Here is a 12,468-nt window from a genome sequence, read left to right as displayed (position 1 = left end):
TTTGGAATGCGGGAGGGAACCGGAGCACCTGGAGGAAACCCACGCAGACATTGGAGGATACACAAACTACACAGCCAGTCATCCGAGGCTGGAATCCTGGCACTGTGAGGCAGCAGTGCTAACCACTGAGCCACCTCAATACTGCCATGGTGGCATCTCCCTGATGTGATAATGTTCGTGTGCAGTTTGTATTGGCCATTTCCAACAGTTGCGAATGAACCACGCATTGCAAATATCAGTTTGACCTCACTGGAAGGAGGTAGGTTATAACCTCATTAGGAGAGAGAGAGACAGAAATAGAGACAGAAATAGAGAGAGAGAGAGAAAGAGAAAGAGAGACAGAAATAGAGATAGAGAAGAGAGAGAGAGAGAGCTTCCCTCAGCCGAGAGCCATTGTCTGTCTGCTTGTGAATGTCACATTGGTTTCAGTTTGACTCTAATCTTCAGGCAGGCTGTGTGTTAATGTATAAAGGTGCAGTATTGACAGTACTTATATGGAAATGAAGGAACTGTCTTCAGAAGAACAGGAAGAGGTGGATCTGATCAGTAGAAATCTGAACAAGTCTCACTCACACACAGCACAGCAAGGGAGAGAGACTTGAAAAACTTGAGAGACAAACTGATGGACTGGGAAACAGGTAACAGCTCAGCAAGCAAAGGGCATACCGCACAGAGGTATGAAGGGGTATAGAGAACACACAGGTAGAACGAGAGAATCAGAGAGGGAGAGGCTGTGATAACAAACAGACAAACAAGTAGAGACAGAAACGGGGAGAGGAAAGACCGAGAGAATCAGAGCTAGAGGGAGAGAGAGAGAGAGAGAGAGACAGAGACGGACTGTGATAATAGACAAGTAGAGATAGAAACAGGGAGAGGAGAGACAGAGGATCAGAGCTAGAGGGAGAGAGAGAGAGAGAGAGAGAGTCAGAAACAGAGACATACTGTGAAAATAGTCAGACAAACCCGTAGAGACAGAAACAGGGAGAGGAGAGACCGAGGGAATCAGAGCTAGAGGGAGAGACAGAGAGACAGAGAGAGAGAGAGACGGACTGTGATAACAAACAGACCGACAAGTAGAGATAGAAACAGGGAGAGGAGAGACCGAGAGAATCAGTGACAGAGAGAAAGGCACAGCCAGGAAGGTGAGAGGAGGTGATGGCCAGTGATGGAGGGAAGGGTGTGCAGCGAGGATCAGAGCTGACTGATAACCTGAGCACTGACCTCAGCTGCCCCATCTGCATTGACTACTTCCGTGAGCCGGTGAGCCTGAGGTGCGGCCACAACTTCTGCAGGGAGTGCATCCTGCATGCCTGGGCGCGGTCCGAGCACGCTAACGGCAGTGTCTCCTGCCCTCAGTGCAGGCGGCAGTGCGACAGGCTGGACATCACCAGCAACCGGCTGCTGGCGAGTATCGTGGAGGGCTTCCAGAGGCTGTGCCACCCCCACCCTGCCTCCCCGCCACCCCCAAGGTGCCAGCTCCACCAGCAGGGGCTCCGCCTCTTCTGCTCCGATGACCTGCAGCTCGTCTGCCGGGCCTGCTTGAAGTCCCAGCAGCACAGGAACCATAAGTGCACCGCCATCGGCAAGGCTTACAAAGTCTGCAAGGTAGGTGCGCCGAGAGACGGGGGTGGGAAGGCGGGGGGGGGGGGCTTTCTTTCCTGCGTTTGGATTGGGCGAGCCAGTAACAACACAGTAGCGGAGGAATTCCTGGAGTCTGTGTGGGATGGATCGATATGTCGAGGAAGCAACGAGTGAATAGGCCATCCTAGACTGCTTACGGTGTAATGAGAGAGGAATAATAGGCTGTGTGAGGCCCACTGGGGAAGAGTGATCATAAAGTGATAGCGTTCTTGGAAAGTGATGCAGTTCATTCTGAGATTAGGGCCGTGAGTCGAAATAGAAGAAGCTATGTTGGTAACATAGCTGAGAGCTGACTTCTCTGCCTTCCGATGCTGCCTGGCTCGATTTGTTCCTTCCAGCCTCCTGCTTGTCTACCTTGATCACTGGCTATGATTGTTTGGCAAGTTTTCCTTAAAGGGATGGAGGTGGATGGACAATGGCAATGCCTACCACAAAAAAAAAACAGGAAAGGTGGCTTGACATTGGCTAACAAGGGAAAGCAGGGATAGTGTGAGATCCAAGGAATGTGCAAATTGACTGAAAATATTGGGAGCAGATCCGGGGATTGGGAGCAGTTTAGATTTCACCAAAGGAGGACAAAAGGATTGATGAGGAGGGGGAGAAAGGTCCAACAGTAAGTTCACAGGGAACTGACAATAAAAGCTTCTGTAGACATGTGAAGAGAGAAAGACTATTGAGGACAAATGTAGGTCCCTTTCAATCAGGAACAGGGGAAGCTATAAAGGGAACAAAGATCAGTTAAATACATACCTTACATGTCCTTGCAAAAGAGGACACAGATAATTACCCAAAACTCTTGGGGAAATGCATGGTCTAGTGAAAGTCAAAGAGTCATAGAGAGGTACAGCACTAAATCAGACCCTTCGGTCCAACTCGTCCATTCTAACCTGATGTCCTAACCTAATCTAGCCCCATTTGCCAGCACTTGGCCCATATCTCTCCATAACCTTCCTATTCATCCAGATGACTTTTAAATGTTGCAATTGTACCAGCCTCCACCACATCCTCTGGCAGCTCATTCCATACACGTACCACCCTCTGCGTGAAAAAGTTGCCACTTAGGTCCCTTATATCTTTCCCCTCTCGCCCTAAACCTATGCCCTCTAGTTCTGGACTCCCCCAGCCCAGGGAAAAGACCTTGTCTATTTATCCTATCCATGCCCCTCATGATTTTATAAACCTCTTTTAGGTCACCCCTCAGCCTCCAATGCTCCAGGGAAAAACAGCCCCAGCCTATTCAGCCTCTCCCTTTAGCTCAACCCCTCCAACCCTGGCAACTTCCTTGTAAATCTTTTCTGAAATTTTTCAAGTTTCACAACATCCTTCCAACAGGAAGGAGACCAGAATTGCATGAATAATTCCAGGCAGAAACTGAAGAAAATCTCTATGAATAGGGAAATGTGTTGGGGAAATCGATGGGGTTAAAGACCAGCAGATTCCCAGGGACTAGAAATAATGTGTGTATTGAATCCTTACAGTGTGGAAACAGGCCACTTGGCACAGCAAGTCCACACTGACTCTGAAACGAGCATTCCACCCAGACCTACCCTGACGCTATCGCCCCGCATTTACCATGGCCAATCCACATGACTTGCACATCTTTGGATTGTGGGAGGAAACTGGAGGAAATTCACACAGTCATGGAGGGAAACGTGCAAACTCCACGCGGACAGTTGCCCAAGGGTGGGATCAAACCCCGGACCCTGGCACTGTGAGGCAGCAGTGCTAACCACTAGGCCACCATGCCACCCATTGGTGGTCACCTTTCAAGATTCTTTGGAACAGTTCCGATGGATTGGAAGGTTGCTAGTGTAACCTTCCCACTTAGGATGTGGCAGTTGAGAGAACACAGCGGAGAGTGAATAGAGTCCATCATAGAATATTTGAAAGCAGTGCACTTGGAAGACAGCGAGAAGATTTGACAAAATCAGCACAGAAAATCACTGTTAACAAATCTCCTGGACCTCTTCTTTGCTGTGACTCGTAGAGTTGATAAGGGGGAATCTAGTGGATGTGGTTTGTCTGGACTTTCAGAAGGCTTTCGATCAGGTCCAACAGACATGTTAAAGATTAAATGAGTTGATGGTGACTCAAATCCGGGTAGGAGGCTGTGCTGTGAGGAGGATGTAGAGATGCTTCATTGGAAATGTGAACAAGTGGGCAAGTGTATGGCAAAAACAGTATAAAGTGGATAAATGTGAGGTTAACCATTTTGATAGCAAAGTCAGGTTGTTAACTGAATAACAATAAATTGGAAAATGAGTCCTGGGTGTCCTTGTACCCCAGTCACTGAAGGTAAGCATTGTGGGTGCAGCTGGTGGTGAAGAAGGTAAATGGTGAGATGGCCTTCAGAGTGAGAGGATTTGAGTACAGGAGCTGGGATGTCTCACAGCAATTGTACAGGGCCTTGGTGATACCGCACCTGGAGTACTGTGTGCAGTTTTGGCTTCCTTATCTGGGGAGGGAAGTTGTGGCGATGGAGGGAGGGCAGCGAATGTTTCCCACACTGATTGCTGGGACGGCGGGACTGATGTATGGAAGCGAGACTAGATTGGTCAGGCCTGTATGCACTGGGGTTTGGAAGAATGAGGGGGATTTCACAGAAGTCTGCAACAGGACTAGGCAAAGTCGAGATTGTGGCGCTGGAGAAGCGCAGCAGGTCAGGCAGCATCCGAGGAGCAGGAGAAACGATGTTTCTGGCATAAGCCCTTCATCAGGGATGAGGCTTGATGGCGTAAACGCAGGAGGAATGTTCCCAGTGACGGCAGAGTCCAGAACCAAGAGGTCACGGAGTAAGGATTCAGGGCTACACCATTAGGGAGTGAGATGAGGAGAAATGTCTTTATCCAGGGAGTGGGGAGCCTGTGGAATTCTCTGTCATCTGAAAGCAGCTGAGGCAAAAAGATTGACTGTTTTCAAGAAGGAGTTAGATGGGTTCTTGGGACCGAAGGGCATGGGGTGAAAGTGGGAACAAGGCACTGAGTTGGATTGAATTGTATCGTATTGAATGGTGGAGGATACTGGACAGATTGAATGGCCTACTCCTGTTCTTGTTTTGGGTGGTGCCCTCTCAGCCCCCCCCCGCCTCCCTCAGCAACCCCCTCCCCACCCTCCATGCCCACCCCAAAGGCAGCGATGCCACACTGAGGGGGGAGTGAGGGCAGTGATGGGGCAGAGACCTTGCCCAGGTGATTGCCTTCCGCAGAAAGTGAGGACTGCAGATTAGAGTCTAGATCAGAGTGGTGCTGGAAAAGCACAGCAGGTCAGGCAGCATCCGAGGAGCAGGAGAATCGATGTTTCGGCCTGATGAAGGGCTCCCTGCCCGAAACATTGATTTTCCTGCTCCTCGGATGCTGCCTGACCTCCTGTGCTTTTCCAGCACCACTCTAATCTTGATCGCTCTTCAGACATGCCACTGGGACCATGGGCAATGACAGGATCACAAGAGCCCCGGTTCCTCTGCCTGGGATGGGTTTAGGGTACTTTGCCCAGCTCATGCCCGTCCTGCGCCAGGGAAAGCCGAGACCCTGCGCACATCACTTATGGGCCCTGGGCTCAAATGGCCCTGTGGGTTCGGAGGCCTCGGTCCGCGGAGCTGCCGGAGCGGCAGCGAGGGAGTGCTACCCTGCCAGAGCCACCCTCTTATAGAGCAGACAGCTTGGAGACCCCCAACTGCCCTCTTACAAAGGGCCAGGGAAATGGCAGGTAAGGCAAGGAGGGGTGCCAAGGGGTGGTACTAAATGATGTGTGTGTGGTGAGAGGGGGAGGTGACTGGCAGTATCTGTGGAATTATCAAGGGGTAAGGCGATAGCCTTCAGCAGGGAATGGAAGAGTCAAACAGACTAAAGAGAAGAGAATTTGTCACATAGAGCACAAACATTGGGCTGGGTATTCTCTGGTGATAAGGAGTATGTTTCAGTCCTTGGACCCCAGCTATTATTAATCTTCATTAACGACTTGGATACAGAGACAGAAGGCTCTATCGCCAAATGTGCGGATGACTCAAAAGTAGGCAGGACGGTAAATTGCAATGAGGAAATAAGGAGCTTACCAATGGATACAGATAGGTTAGGAGAGTGGGACAAAATGTGGCAGATGGAGTTTAACGTGGATAGGGGTGAGGTCATGCATTTTGGTCGACCTACTATCTAAGTAGGGATCAGACTTCAGGGTGCTCCCGTGCAGAGGGATCTGGGTGTCCTCGTTCATGAGTCACACAAAACTAGCACACAGGTACAGCAGATAGTGAAGAAAGTGAATGGAATATTACCTTCTGTAACTAAAAAATAGAATATAAAGGTAAGGAAGTATTGTTGCGACTATACAAGGTATTGGTGAGACTGCACCTGCAGTACTGTGTGCAGCTTTGGTCCCCTTATTTGAGGAATGATGTAGTGGCATCGGAGAAAGTTCAGAGGAAGTTAATTAGATTGCTCCCAGAGATGCGGGCTTTGTCGTATGAAGAGAGACTGAACAGTTTAGGCCTATACTCTCTGGAATTTAGAGGAATGAGGGGAGATTGAATTGAGGTGATAGCAGGTGTGGATAAAGTAGACGTGGAGTGGATGGTTCCCCTTGTGGGGCATTCCAGGATGAGAGGTCAAAGTCTTAGGATAACGGGTAACAAGTTGAAAACAGAGTTGGGGAGAAACCACTTCTCCCAAAGGGTTATGAATCTGTGGACTTGACCACCCCAACCTGCGGTGGATGCTGGGACAGTGAGTAAATTTAAGGAGGAGTTGTATTTTTAATTGGTGATGGGTTGAAGGGTTATAGGGAGAGGGCAGGAAACTAGGGGTGAGGAACATATCAGCGGTGATTGAATAGTGGAGCAGATGAGTCGAATGGCCTAATTCTATATTATGAATGTACGATTGCATGGAGCACCCAAATACCCCTTTATGAGCTCTGTGTTAGCTTAGAATGAACTGAGTGAGTTGATGGTACTAATAAACTGATATTTAATTTCCCTCCACACACACACACACACACACATATATAAACACACACATACACACATATATATAAACACACACATAATAAATATACACACGCACATTCATACACTCTCTCACAATACACACACACACATACATATATATAAACACACACATAATAAATATACACACGCACATTCATACACTCTCTCACAATACTCACACACACACACACACACACATACACACACATACATATATATAAACACACACATAATAAATATACACACGCACATTCATACACTCTCTCACAATACTCACACACATGCATGTACACACACATGCACGCACACTCATACACACACTCACTCACACACACACACACACTCATACACTCTCTCTCACACATACACACACATGCATATACACACACATGCACGCACACTTATACATGCACACACACACTCTCAAGGCCAGTTCAATTCAACTGCTCCAGAAGAAACTGAAGGAATATCGTGATGCCCAGGCAGAGGCAGGACTGAAGATCTCCGAAACCCTGGTGAGATTTTACACATGAAGAACTATTAATCCTCAGGTGAGGGGTCAGGTCACAGGGCTACAGGTTTTCTTGTATTCAGTGGGAATGTGGGTGACTCAGTGTGTTGTGGGGTGGAAATGAGGAGGCGATTTTGCTGTATAACCTCTTGGCTTCAAAATCATCAGTTCATACCCCACAGTTTCGTGCCCAATCCAATCAACCATGCCCTAGAATCCCTTCGGTGCAGACAAAAGTCATTCCGCCCATCCAGTCTGTGGTGACCCTCTGAAGAGCATCCTATCCCATAACCCGATCCTCATAACACCTTGTTTACCCTGCTAGCCTGCACTTCCCTGGACACTGCGGGGAAAATGTTATCACAGCTAATCCACCTAAGCTGCAGTGGGAGGGAACTGGAGTACCCGAAGGAAACACAAGCAGACAGGGGGAGAAAGCAGTGCTAACGTTTTGAGTCCAGTGACTCTTCATTAGAAGACATCAACGTTCCTGACTGAACATGCAACATTAACTCTGCTGTCTCTCCAGAGATGTTGCTGGACCTGCTGAGCTTTTTCAGCGATTTCTGTTTTTGTTTCTGATTTCCATCATCCACTAATCACCGATAGCTCTTAAGTTCTGAAGCAGAGTCATCTCAGATTGAAAACGTTGTCTCTGATTTGTTTTATTTCTCTCTCTCTCTCTCTCTCCACAAATGCTCCCTGGCCTGCTAAGTTTCTCAACGTTCTCTGTTTCTCGTTCTGATTGTTTATGGTTTCAAAATTCTTTCACAAGACGTGAGCATCCCTGGAAAAGCCAGCCTCTGTTACTCATCTCGAATTTTCCTTAAAGTGATTGACTCTTTAGCATATTCAGAGGCAACCACATTGCGATGGGTCTGGAGTCACTGCTGTAAGATCGGCAGATTTCCCCCATTCCCTTAAGGGCATTTGTGAGCCAGATGGGGTTATTGGCAAATATGGACAGTGACTATGTGATCAGCAGGTGGCTGGCTTTTTAATTCCAGTAGGAGACAGTGAGGATTGCAGATGTTGGAGATCAGAGTTGAGAGTGTGGTGCTGGAAAAGCACAGCCGGTCAGGCAGCATCCGAGGAGCAGGAGAATCAACATTTAGGTATAAGTCCTTCCTAATGAAGGGCTTATACTCAAAACATCGACTCTCCTGCTCCTCGGATGCTGCCTGACCGGCTGTGCTTTTCCAGCACCACATCTCCTACTTTGTAGATTAGATTAGATTAGATTACTTACAGTGTGGAAACAGGCCCTTCGGCCCAACAAGTCCACACCGACCCGCCGAAGCGAAACCCACCCATACCCCTACATTCACCCCTTACCTAACACTGTGGGCAATTTAGCACGGCCAATTCACCTGACCCTGCACATCTTTGGACTATTGCTGGCCAAGTGGCGTTACCTTGATTTCATCACTCCCTCTTAATGGCTTTGTTGCTGCTTTTGATGTGAAGTATAGAACGTGAAAGGACTTTGTTGTGGGTAAATCACTCCAAGTTACCTTTAATTGGGCTACATATTAAGAAATCTCACCGGCCATCAAATATTGAAACAATGATTTAAATTTTATTGCATGTAGCAACCAACATAAAACCCTTCAAGTAAGCAAGTTAAGTCTCACAACACAACTCAGCCGCTTCCCGATTATTGGTGGGATACAGCTACGATTCCACAGCAAGTGTCTGTTTCTGGAAGTGGCCAGGATTCGATCCTTGTACAGTATTGTTCCTTGAAGTTCTGCTGCCGAATTTTTCTGGTGTTGGATTCTTATACAGATTTTCTCCCTTTTAAGTTTGCGACGTGACATTATTGATGAGTCATGAGATTTCTTTCATTCTCAGCATTGGTTACTTTGATGGAAACCTCAAGTCTGTAGCTTGCCTTCTTATCAGAAGTAGCTCCCCTGTCCCTTGTTACAATCAGGGTTAGCTAAGCAGCCTTTCCTGCAATGAACCCCTTCACTTCAGGACATTCCTTCTGCAAACAGACTTAACTGCCCATTTGTCACAAGACAGCACTGTCACCTCCTTTCTCTCCCAGGAAACAGCTTGTTTAGGTTGCTTCTTGACAGGGATGGTGATTTTAATTCGTTTGTGTGATGATGCAGCTCCTTTATCAAGGTTATGTTGTCCTGGTGTTTTTATGTATAGAATCCCTACAGCGTGGAAACAGGTCCTTCAGCCCAACAAGTCCACACCGTTTTCAGAGGGGTCATAAAGTCTTGGGTTCCGAGATGTCTGGGTTTATCTACTTGAAAAAGCCTTTAAGTTAAAAAAAAAACACTTGTCCAATAAAAGGGGAGTGACCAGACCTCCCACATCAGCATTCCTCTGGTTTGGTTTGGTTTGAGCTGTGTGGTTGTCCAGAACTGCCGGTCTCTTTGAGCTGAGAATCTAAAGAAACAGCTATAGTGGAAGGAGTTTCCGCTTGGAATCTCTCTGCCATCTCTCTCTCTCCTCTCTCTCTCCTGTAAGAACCTGTGTCTGATTTTCCCTTTTTGCCATGGGGGTGTATACAGGGACTGTTGCAGGCATTTGGAATACCATCATTAAGTTGGGGTAATCCGCTGGACTTTTAGATAGGTTAAGTTATTCCGTATTCTGTTGTCTTTTGCTTGTGGTTCATTCGGTGCTCTGTAAATAAAATCTATTTGGTTTAAAACCGAGGGGTTTTGACTGGCTGCATCACACCTGGAATATCCACTTCACACCTGGAATATCCACTTCACACCTGGAATATCCACTTTACACCTGCTCAAAACAGCTAGAACGTTTAGGGCCTGGGTTTCATCCTTGAAATGTTTTGAGGGGTGTCTACCCCAGGGAAACAGTTCACTTCAGGGAGAGTTATTGCCAATTCTTTCAACCCCTTGAAAGAGTTACCGAAGTTGGTACCACCACAACTTAGATTGATATAGCGCCTCAGATGTCGGAACTCTGCAACCGGCGAAATGCTTTTGGAAGTGCGATCCCCGCCATTGGGCGGGAAACGTGACGGGAAATTTGGAGACAGCGCGTTCCCACCAAGGCGGTGGGCATCGACGTTTGGCGGCCAACTGCAGGGGGTGGGGTGGGGGTGGGGGGGTGATGTGAGACGGGGACTCGTCTGCCGGGCCAGCCCTGGCGCTAGCACGCTAACGATGACCTCCGTTTGCAGGAGCGGGCGGACCGCCTGAGGGACCAGATCGCGGCCGAGTTTGCGGAGCTGCAGCGGTTCCTGCAGCAGCAACAGCAAGCTGTCCTCCAGAGCCTGAGGGAGGCGGCCGACTCTGCCGTCACCCAGCTGGCGTCCAACATGGCGCTGATCTCTGCTCGCTGTGACCTCATCGAGGAGGCCCTCGAAGACATCCAGTCAACATGGGAGAAGACAAAGCTTCTGAGGGTAAGACCTACCTTTGGGTGGGAGTGAGGGGAATGGGGTAGGGGGTGGATGCAATAACCAACAGAGTCTGCCATCCTTTGGTACTCCAATAATTTCCGTGGGAGCTCCCTTTATTGTTACACACAGTCTGGGCATCACTGACAAGACCAATGAATGGTCTCCATCCTTAATTACCCTTGATCTAGCCATTACAGAAGGCAACCACAGCACCAAACATTTGGAGCCATGGGTAGGCATGACCGGGTCCAAATTCTTGCCAAAATCCATTCACAGGATGACAGTGTCGCGAGCTAGGTCTGCGTTTGTTCCCATCCCCGACTGTTCAGAGGCCAGTTAAGAGTCAGCCATGTTGCTGTGGGTCTGGAGCCATGTGGGCCAGACCAGGCAAGGATGGCAGATTTCCTTCCCCGAAGGACATCGGTGAACTGGATGGGTTTCATCCCCTGGCAGTCAGCAATGGATTTATGGTCATCACTTTAACTCTTAATTGTAGATTGTGTAAAAAAAAAACCAATTGAATTCAAGTTTCACCATTTCCCACGGCAGGATTCAAGCCCAGGTCCACAGATTATTACCTAGGCCAACAGCTCAGCAAGAATACCACCAGGTCATTGCCTCACCAATGGCACAGCCCCTTCTCCACAGTGTGTTGATGCAGTAATTTATTCTCAAAGTCTTTAGGCCAGCTAAACAATGTGGGCCTCATTAGAGTTTCCAAGAAAGAAACATGCGAGATTCTTAAGCTCATTGACAGGGTTGTTTTATTTTCGGAGATGTTTCTCCTGGCTCGGGAACACAGTTGCATAGTAAGGACGACGCTCACTTGGAACTGAGATGGCAAGGAATTTCTTCTCTGAGAGTGTCTGAAATTCTCTACCTCAGGGAGTGGTGCAGGTGAGACTAAAATGACTTAAAGGTGAGGGAGGTAGATTTTTGTAATGTAGGGGAGGTCAGGGTTATGAGGAACTGCCGTGAAAGTGGAATTGAAGCTGGGGCGGATCCGTCATGACCTTGTCAGAGTCTGAATGGCCTCCTCCTGCTCCGCTATCTGATGTCCTCATGTGACCTGGGCTCACTGTGTGTGACTCTAAGCTCACAGCAATGTGGTTGGCTCATAATCCAGAGAGCCATTTAGGGACGATAGATGCTAGCTCAGCCAGCAATGCCCATGCCCCATGGATGAAAAATTAAAAAAAAAGGAGTGATTGTTTTATAGCTTTCATTTAATCAAATTGACCTTCCAGCTGATAAATAGGGCTCTGGCCTCCAAGGCTAGGGGTAGGTACAAATTTTAAGCAAGGTATGGGCAGCACTGTGGCTCAGTAGTTAGCACTGCTGCCTCACAGCACCCAGGACCTCCATTCGGGTGACTGTCTGTGCGGAGTTTGTACATTTTCCGGGTGCTTGGGTTTCCTCCGGGTGCTCCGGTTTCCTCTCACATTCCAAAGATGTGCAGGTCAGGTGAATTGGCCGTGCTAAATTGCCCGTTGTGTTAGATGCATTAGTTAGGGGTAAACATGGGGAATGGGTCTGGGCGGGTTACTCTTTGGAGGGTCAGTGTGGACTTTTTGGGCCGAAGGGCCTGTGTTTCCACACTGTAGGGAATCTAATCTTAATGTCAAACTTTGGGGAAATCACTGCTTCCAATCATTCACAGACAGACTGCCCACTGTTAGAGGGTGCTCAGTGGTGTTGAGGTGAGTTTTTACAGTCCCAGAGGGCCTGGCTTTCGGGATTCAGACAGGCTCAAATCCCACCATGGGACATGAGGAAATTTCAATGGAATAAATCTGGAGGAAAACCTGACCTGAGTGAGCAGGGATTAAGAAAACTACCGTATTGTTGACAAAAAAGCTCACTTGTGTTGCTCGGGGAGGGAAATCTGTCTGACACGTGACAACAGTGTGCTTGACCTTTCACTGACCCCTGACAGGGCCAAAT

The 12,468-nt window shown here is 48.2% G+C and overlaps 1 protein-coding gene across 1 annotated transcript in view; it reads left to right on the top strand.

Moving 5' to 3' along the window:
• The first annotated feature begins 442 nt into the window (after positions 1 to 442).
• Positions 443 to 12,468, top strand: part of LOC122541529 (E3 ubiquitin-protein ligase TRIM17-like) — a 12,764-nt gene continuing 738 nt past the window's right edge. Inside the window, exons 1-3 of the mRNA XM_043678356.1 lie at positions 443 to 1,605; positions 7,051 to 7,137; positions 10,303 to 10,527. Of these exons, the coding sequence (XP_043534291.1) occupies positions 1,156 to 1,605; positions 7,051 to 7,137; positions 10,303 to 10,527 (762 nt within the window). The 5' untranslated portion in view covers positions 443 to 1,155. The remainder of the gene's footprint in view (positions 1,606 to 7,050; positions 7,138 to 10,302; positions 10,528 to 12,468) is intronic.

Source organism: Chiloscyllium plagiosum, chromosome 37, assembly GCF_004010195.1.
Source record: "Chiloscyllium plagiosum isolate BGI_BamShark_2017 chromosome 37, ASM401019v2, whole genome shotgun sequence".
Taxonomy (NCBI): domain Eukaryota; kingdom Metazoa; phylum Chordata; class Chondrichthyes; order Orectolobiformes; family Hemiscylliidae; genus Chiloscyllium; species Chiloscyllium plagiosum.
This window is presented reverse-complemented; position numbering and strand designations above follow the sequence as displayed.